The sequence below is a fragment of the Gymnoscopelus braueri genome (assembly GCF_963280865.1).
Source record: "Gymnoscopelus braueri genome assembly, chromosome: 13".
In the NCBI taxonomy this organism is placed as follows: domain Eukaryota; kingdom Metazoa; phylum Chordata; class Actinopteri; order Myctophiformes; family Myctophidae; genus Gymnoscopelus; species Gymnoscopelus braueri.
Genome location: NC_137615.1, coordinates 2,593,741 through 2,603,076, shown reverse-complemented (window position 1 = coordinate 2,603,076; position 9,336 = coordinate 2,593,741). Strand labels below are relative to the sequence as shown.

General features: G+C 40.3%; 1 protein-coding gene across 1 annotated transcript in view; it reads left to right on the top strand.

Moving 5' to 3' along the window:
- The first annotated feature begins 3,525 nt into the window (after positions 1-3,525).
- The window catches only part of nfe2l1a (nfe2 like bZIP transcription factor 1a), a 30,154-nt gene continuing 24,343 nt past the window's right edge, over positions 3,526-9,336 (top strand). The window contains exons 1-4 of the mRNA XM_080447445.1: positions 3,526-3,576; positions 5,486-5,939; positions 6,744-7,006; positions 8,299-8,481. Coding sequence (XP_080303571.1) covers positions 5,912-5,939; positions 6,744-7,006; positions 8,299-8,481 — 474 coding nt within the window. The 5' untranslated portion in view covers positions 3,526-3,576; positions 5,486-5,911. The remainder of the gene's footprint in view (positions 3,577-5,485; positions 5,940-6,743; positions 7,007-8,298; positions 8,482-9,336) is intronic.

Below are 9,336 nucleotides of genomic sequence, written 5' to 3'. Positions count from 1 at the left end.
CAACAACACTAAAGGTCATTACACACCGGCGATTATGCGAATATACGTAAAATTCGGACTCGTTCCGAATAATTAAAAGACGCTTTTTCGCTTAGCTTTTTTGCTCCGTGGAAGCTTGCATTGACTTTATAAGGTTTTTAAAAAAAAAACGTATTATTCGCATGAAAAAAATCGTCCCCGGTGTGTAAGGGCCATAAGGCTGTGTGTTCACCAACGCATTGTTTTTCTCAGCTGAAAACATTATCCACCGCTCTCTGCTAAAAAAACACATTTCAACTCTCAGCCCCGAGATCCAGACATGAGCAGTGAGCGCAGAACACGAGATCCAGACATGAGCAGTGAGCGCAGAACACGAGATCCAGACATGAGCAGTGAGCGCAGAACACGAGATCCAGACATGAGCAGTGAGCGCAGAACACGAGATCCAGACATGAGCAGTGAGCGCAGAACACGAGATCCAGACATGAGCAGTGAGCGCAGAACACGAGATCCAGACATGAGCAGTGAGCGCAGAACACGAGATCCAGACATGAGCAGTGAGCGCAGAACACGCCGCTGGTGTTTCCAGCATAAATATAAAGCTCTCTGATTGAAAACTATTCTGAACATACACTACGCTCAGGAAAAAAAATGCCATGGTGGACACAGACCCTAATTAACTCTTTAACTGCCAGAGTTTTTCAGAAAAGTGTCACGCCACTGCCAGCGAAAACGAGCGATTTTTCTAACCTTTAAAAAAATCATGGAATATTTTCCGTGATCACCGTCCTCACGGCGATCACCTCATTACACGCGCTGGGGTCTCGTAGAATTGGGGGGAAAAGTGTCCGGTGGCGGTAATCCATTCCATAGTTATGGCCACTGGCCAGATTAATTTGGCTTGTTTTCGCCAAATACAGAGAAAATGTTACTTTCATAAATCTTATAACACTAGACAAAACCAGTCTCATTTTGTTGTGATCACGTGATTTCTGGGTGTACTCTTCTTCGGTGATCCTGGTATCATTCACAGGCTGCGGAACAGCCCCCCCCCCCCCCCCACACATACACACTGAAAACTCAAAATTTCGTCAAGCTCGTCAGTGGCTAAGGCATAATCTGACCAGAAATGTTGTCGGTGGCAGGCAAAGAGTTAATATATTAGATAGAAAGAAAGAAAGAAAAAGAAATGAAGGAAAGAAATGACAGCGGTATGAAGAAGTCATCATGCACTTTACATCTCTGCTCATGTTTATGCAGTGTTATTATTATTCATTAAGTATTATGTTAATGAAGTTACATCAAGATTCACATTAAACATCACTGCATCATTACATAGTCAGAACCACTTTGATACGGACCAGGACCTCATCTGGTCCAGGATCAGGACACGTGGACCAAGTTCTGATCTCCAAGTATAAAACAACGACCACTTCAAACATCAAAACTAAAACGGTCTTTTTTTTAACCACTGAAACACCAATGTCTCTAATTCTGGGACAACATTCTGTGAACATACTTCCTGGTGGAAGACAGTGAGATGTTTGTAGATGTTTGCGCTTCAAACACTAAACTGAACTAAACAATGCAGGTCATAAAGGTTGTATATTCTAACGTGTTTTTCATGGAACAATGAGCTAACATTCCCTAAATGACTGGTAGAAGAGGTATGGAGTTTCTTCTCACGCTCTTTCTACAGAAAGTGCTCTCAATGTTGTGAATCAGATTTGACCCACTTTTTCGAGGTGTTTTGAAATGTGACTCGAATCTGATTAACAAACACATGTGACTCAGTCAGTCTAGACACTCCTAGATACCGAAGTCTCATTTATACTTGTGTCACTCACCCAAAATAGCAGATCTACAAGCTGACAACGTGTCGCGACGCGACAGCTTGTAGATCTGCTATTTTCGTCGAGCCACAGCATCATGCGACCAAGAGCATTAACTAATTCCTGTGTCTTTACACAGATCTGATCGCTTGACAAACTGATGGAATTTGCCTTCAGTGGTTGAATATTATATGAGGTCATTGATGTGTTTTTTTATGCATTTTATTGTGTGATTTAAATATTGTTGCTCCAGTGTGCCCTATGATCATCAAAGACTCATAATAATTCCATGAGGTTCTATTGGTTGATATCACTTTGCTATTTAACATGATGTGATCTTCATCGTCATCATCATCATCATGGTCAATGTGTCTTTTTTTTTTTTTTTTTCACTGTTTTGAAAAAACGTCTTTTTTGAAATAAATGAAGAATGTGCAACATCATATGGGCTCCTTTTTCTTCTTTTTCCTTTGTTCTAAATATGGCATTCAGGTTTGAGAACCATAAACATGTTGTAGTTCACTGTCTTGACAGTAGGTGTCAGTACAAACACAATCCAAGCATGGCTCTAACAGCTAAAGTGCCCTCATGCTTCATTCTCTTGTTGTGTGACTCTTTCTGATTTAATAATAATACCTCCAATAAATGTCTTATTATTGATCAACTTCTCCTTTATTGTCACATCATAAGTTCACACCAGGTATAAACATAAAAGAGTGGATGGAATGGTTTATTAGGCTACAATTTACAACTTAGACATTTTATCAGACGCTCTTTATCCAGAGTGACTTACAGTAAACAAGGTAAAGACATACAGAGAATACAGAGAGACAGGGAAACCAAGAACCTATAGCATCAGTCTAAACAAATGATTAAAAATCAAAACAGTCTCGTGTCCAAATATAAAACATATCAAACAGTTGCAGATACATCAACTGTATCTAGTATCAAATGATACTTTGAACTGTATCAAACCAGCCCAGTGTTTCCCAAACTTTTTAAACCGAAAAGAGAAATTTGATGTCTCCCCCCCAGGCCAGAACCCAAACTATAGTGAAAATAGCTGATATACAAGCTTACAGATCAGCTATTTTCACTACTTCTTAAAAGTTTTTTAAAATGTTATTTTATGGAATTTCTTGGATTTCTTTAATTTATGAAATTCTTTATGAAATATTTTAATTTATGAAAGAAATGTTTGATTTGTAATATTTTTTTATAGGAAACAAAAAACTTGCAACCCATAAAAATGGGTCTGTGTAGTGTATGAAATATATTTGAACTGTATGTCAGTCAGTCTGTCTCATTCTTTAGCTGTTTACGATATTCACCTCTCACACGCGCACGCGCGTGCGTGTACAGTCTTGTTTAGGACACACACACACACACACACACACACACACACACACACACACACACACACACACACACACACACACACACACACACATGTCGCACATAACTTAGTGTGTTGTTGTTGTTGTGTATCTGTGTTGAAGGGACAGTATGCGACCCTACGTCACCTCTGGGAGGGGGAGGGGGTTCCCGTTGCTATGGAGGGAGGGGGGTTCCCGTCCCGTTGCTAAGGCCTGGCCCCTCCGGCCTATGGGACCTTCCAGTCTGCGGCCTGTCAGCCAATCAGCGGCGGCCCCCTCCCCCCTGGCCTATGGGATGGTCATACTAGTGCCGGTATAAAGGTTCAGCTGCTCAGAGTGGCTGTAAAAATAACACACACTCTACAGAGACACGATTTAAACTACACACGGTAAGACAATAAATATGATATACATATATATGTTTTATTATAGAATAGACTGTTCATACTAGTAAAATAACAAATTAAAGCGAATAAACGGGAGTTAGACTCTATCTTTAAATTAAATAGTAAAGTAACATAAATAAGGTATTCATCTTTATTGGAGTTTATGGCTCTATGTTGGTTTATTTGATTGACATTGTGATGACAAAAATCATCTGATGATGTTGATCAATGGAAAGATTATGAATATGTTTTATAATTATGCATGGAGGATATTTATAGTTACTAAAACTGTGACATGTTTTATAAACCTGGCGTTATAGCTTAATTGATTTAATTGACTTAATTGACTCTATTTGACTCTAATTGGCTATATTCATCGCGCGAGGGATGGTGTCGCTTGTCAAGCCTTGTTGGTCAGATCAGTTCTTGACAAGCGACAGTAAAATAATTATGGTGGGTTATATTGTTATTATTATGTTATTATTCAGAGGCTCTGAACTATATATCAGTGGGTCTCTAACGTTTTTCGTCAGGGAGTCAGGGACCCCCCAAAATTGATATGCAGCCTATTTGGCCCCAGACCCCCAGGAGAGAAGATTTACAGTATGGCCTGTTAAAGAAATTCAAAAGTATTCAAAAGCTTGTAGATCTGCTATTTTTGAATAGCCAACATTATTATGGATAACGTGGTTAAAAGGATACTATACTACTTTGGCTGGGGACCCCCTGGAGCCCCCCCAAGGACCCCTGGGCCATTGGTTTATAAACATCCTGTAAAGTGTACATAACAACAACTCAGTCACCTATAATAATAACACAGATATTTCCAGGGAAACAGTTGAGATTACATCAGTAACTGGGAGGTAACTATAAGTAGACGTGTTACACACGAGCTGGTGACTTAAAGAATCTGGTGACCCAAGGGAGTCAGCTTTGTAATTGTTTGTACAGTAACTTCCAGAAGCTTTTTCTTTTTTAAAGCATGCAGTCCTGTCAGAGTGTTTTCAATAGATCTGACTTAATCTAGATGTTCTGTTATGTGGTAATTCATTATTTGATTAAGTAATATAGAAGAAAAATGTGGATAAAATGTGTACTTCTCACAACCAAAGGAAGGCAATTAAATGTTGTATTATTTTGTATTTTTGTAACATAATCTGTAAAGTTTCACAACAGACTACATGACTTCAAGTGATTTTAGTGATTTTAACATTACAACATTAATAATAATAATGATACAAAATAGTGCATAAGTCACATAAGATGAGTCACATAATTCGATAGGTCACCACTGTTGGTGTCACACCAGCCAAACTGCTAGGTGATTACCAAACTAGTTTCTAATCTAGGTCAAAGTTACTGGATCCTGTAGATAAAGCTGTGTGTGTGTGTGTGTGTGTGTGTGTGTGTGTGTGTGTGTGTGTGTGTGTGTGTGTGTGTGTGTGTGTGTGTGTGTGTGTGTGTGTGTGTGTGTGTGTGTGTGTGTGTGTGTGCGTGCGTGCGTGCGTGCGTGCGTGCGTGTGTGTGTGTGTTATCTTGGAGAACAATATGTCATAACTGGTCAGCTGACAGCGCTGTCAGGGTTGACTTTAGGTTACAACAAAGGCAGTTATAGTTATTATTAATGTTGTTGGATTTTAAACAGGTTATTTGTCAATAAGCCTATTTATTACTGATGATAGTACCAGCGCAGATCTACAAGCTCGTGCATTGTGAGCTTGTAGATCTGTTATTTTTCAGAAATATTATTGAATTCCTTTGTGATTAAGTGTAACTTTGGTGCCAAGTTTAACAAAGTAATATTTACAACATGTCTGCTGGCTAATCTATTTATCTATGAAACATTTCTGCATATTTTCATTTCTATTCAAATGTTGACACATGCTGATTTTAATCTCATATCTATTTGCAGAACTGTTTTGGAGTCCGGATGAAGAATGACAAGTTTCAGATGAAAGCTTCCTGATAAAAGTCAAACTCACTGTTTTATTAAATATTACTGTTGTAATGATGCTGTGAAGACTTTTACATTCATACAGTGATATATTCTAACCAAGGGCCTTCCCAGTACAACCACAGTCTATTATTGTTGTACTGGGAGCTGACCGGTACAATCACAATCTTGTAGAGTTGGCCCCTGCCTTGCTCAAAGGCTCTGTCACTGTAGGCTCAGAGGGCAGAGGAGGGGACTTGAACTTGTCCTCTTCAGTCGTTTTCAAACGTCTCCGACTCTCACAATAAAAACAACATTCTGTCACTGCTGAGGAACCAAAGACTGTTTTTCTGAGGAGGGATTGGAACCCACAACCCTCCAGAACTTCTGGACCCTGGTGGAGTCATGTACCTGAAGAAGTTCTTCAATGAAGGTCAGAGGTGGAACAAGTAGATTTTTTACTTAAGTAAAAGTAGCAATACCATGACATAAAATTACTCAAAACATACTTACATTAACAAAGTAAAAACAAACATTTGTAAAACATAAAATAATGATATTAATAATAATGCTATTTTTGAGTATCCAAACAATAGGGCTTAAAGGGGTATACCACTAATTTTCAACATTGAACTATGTCTTTAATACACCTTAGAGTTGGAAATAAGAAAAAAGCCCCCCCCCCCCCTTCTATGTTGCCTAGAACTGGATAATTGATTGAGGTCATGTGATCAGTGACATACGCAGGGTGTACTTCTGGCTCCGACCCCTCAGCCAAAAGTACACACTGTGTATGTCACTGATCACATGACCTGTGTATGTCACTGATCACATGACCTGTGTATGTCACTGATCACATGACCTGTGTATGTCACTGATCACATGACCTGTGTATGTCACTGATCACATGACCTGTGTATGTCACTGATCACATGACCTCAATCAATTATCCAGTTCTTGGCAACATAGAGGGGGGGGGGGGTTTGATTGATTGATTGATTGAATGCTTAATTAGTCATAAATGTAAACAGCACAGAGGTACAGTAAAACATTAAGGCTAAAAGGATAACACAAAAAAGTTCTGGGGACTTGTTTCCATTGTGGTCCTATGTATTCAATTCATCTTGATGTGTATTTTCAGAATACTATTTTGTATTCATATTTATATTAAGACAGTTAAGTGTAGATGATAAAAAGCGGTCCAAGTACAGTACCTCAGGTCTGTGTGTCCTTCCAGGCCTGATCCAGGTGGCCATCCTGCTCAGCCTGTGTGGCGTGTGGGTGGACGTGGGACTCGAACCGTACCTGCCGGCGGGGGCGTGGCAGCACATGCTGCAGGGCGGTCCCAGCCTGGCGCTGAGCCACACCCACTTCCACAACCTCAGGAACCTCCGGCAAGGGGCGGAGCTTCGCCCGAAGAGCATCGACGGCGACGCCCAAGGTTCCGACGCCACGACCAGACGCCTCCTGAGCTGGGTTCGATCCCTGGACAGAATACAGGTGATGAGATATCAGTGGTGTAAAGTAGCTAAGTACATTTACTCAAGTACTGTACTTACGTATAATTTTGAGATATTTTTTACTTTACTGGAGTATTTCCAATTTTCAGTACTTTTACTTCTACTCTACACTACGTCTCAGAGGCAAATATTGTACTTTGTACTCGACTGCAATTATTTGAAAACCTTAGTCACTAGTTACTTTGCAGATATACATTATTATATTATGAAACATACATTAACCACTTTAGCCCTATGTCATAAATAGGCTATTTGAAAATAGCAGATCTACAAGCTGACAAGTGTGAGCTTGTAGATCTGCTATTTTCAAACATTTGAGTACTTTTTGGTACTTTAAGTATATTTTGAAGCCAATACTTTTGTACTTTTACTCAAGTAACATTTTGAACACAGGCCTTTTACTTGTAACAGAGTATTTATATTGTATATATTGTGGCATTGCTCATTTTACTTAAGTAAAATATCGGAGTACTTTTTCCACCACTGGATAAGATAAGATGAGATCTTTACTGATCCCGAGAGTGACATTCAGTCCAGTCTATATGAACACAGTCACAGTCTATATGAACACAGTCTATATGAACACAGTCTATATGAACACAGTCTATATGAACACAGTCTATATGAACACAGTCTATATGAACACAGTCTATATGAACACAGTCTATATGAACACAGTCTATACTGTATGAACACAGTCTATATGAACACAGTCTATATGAACACAGTCTATATGAACACAGTCTATATGAACACAGTCTATATGAACACAGTCTATATGAACACAGTCTATATGAACACAGTTGGTCATGTTGGGGGGAAGGGAAGCCGGGCGAGGAGGATGATATTTGTCACTGTACGCTCTTATACGGGCTGGGGGGCGGAGCTTGTCACTTGCGAATGTTGAACAGGAGAAGTAGTGCGGAGGCACTACGTCCTGGAATTAAATGGCATAATGACTACATTGGGTAGAAAAAGAGGTAACAAAAATGAGTGGTTCAAAGAAAAGAGGTCTCACAGCTCGTAGTCACGATGTCTTCTCCAGCGTATGAAGACCCTGAAGAAGACAGACTTTGTCGAAACGTTATAACATTTTAAAAGGTTGCATCGTGACGACGAGCTGTGTGACCTCTTTTCTTTGAAACATTTATATCCCATGGTCAGCACCTCCTTACTACTGGAGTGAGCTCCCGTTCCATCGTTTGAAAAAGAAGTGGCTTCCCTAAATGTTGAAGTATAAGTAATAAAATGTGTTGTATGTCCATATCGCAGGTTCCCGGTACGGAGCTGGAGGCCTGGCTGGTCCAGAGAGAGCCCGACATGCTGCCCCCCCACACTGACCACCATCGCCCCCCACTGGTCCAGAGAGAACCCCCCCACGCTGACCGCCAGATGGACCGACCCCCGCCCGCCGGGCTGGACGGAGAACAGGAGGAAGAGGAGGAGCTTAAAGAGGTAACAGCCGTGTGACATCAAGTGATTTGAATGAAGGAGAAAAAAGGGTAAAAATTATCTCAATTAGTAAAAAAAAAATCACACCCTGTGTGAAGTGGGCGGTCAACCAATCATGTACAAAAGATAAATACATTTATTGAAACACTCTTTATGATGGACGAAACCATAACTCGAAAAAAACAAAGTCTTGGTTTTTTTCGAGTTATGGTTGCTTATATAGGGCTATGCACATGTGTCATGTGACACTGGCCAATCACAGTCCTGAATAGATTGTGATTGGCCAATCACAGCGCAGGATAATTGTACTAATTTCCAAACTTCACTTTCAGGGCCGGTTTCACTGGCCAAAGTATTTGTACATTTTTCCAAATCTCACTTATAGGGGCGGTTTCACCGCCCAAAAAGGAAAAGGAAAAGAAGACCTCAGTAGGTCGAAACGTGGGTTGTGAGTTAATGACTTTATATCACATCGTGGCTACGATATTCACCTCTTCTTCTGTTTAGAGTCAGCTGAAGATGCAACATCTGTCTGGTGTGATGTCACATGTGTCTGTTGTGATGTCACATGTGTCTGGTGTGATGTCACATGTGTCTGGTGTGATGTCACATGTGTCTGGTGTGATGTCACATGTGTCTGGTGTGATGTCACATGTGTCTGGTGTGATGTCACATGTGTCTGGTGTGATGTCACATGTGTCTGGTGTGATGTCACATGTGTCTGTTGTGATGTCACATGTGTCTGGTGTGATGTCACATGTGTCTGGTGTGATGTCACATGTGTCTGGTGTGATGTCACATGTGTCTGGTGTGATGTCACATGTGTCTGGTGTGATGTCACATGTGTCTAGTGTGATG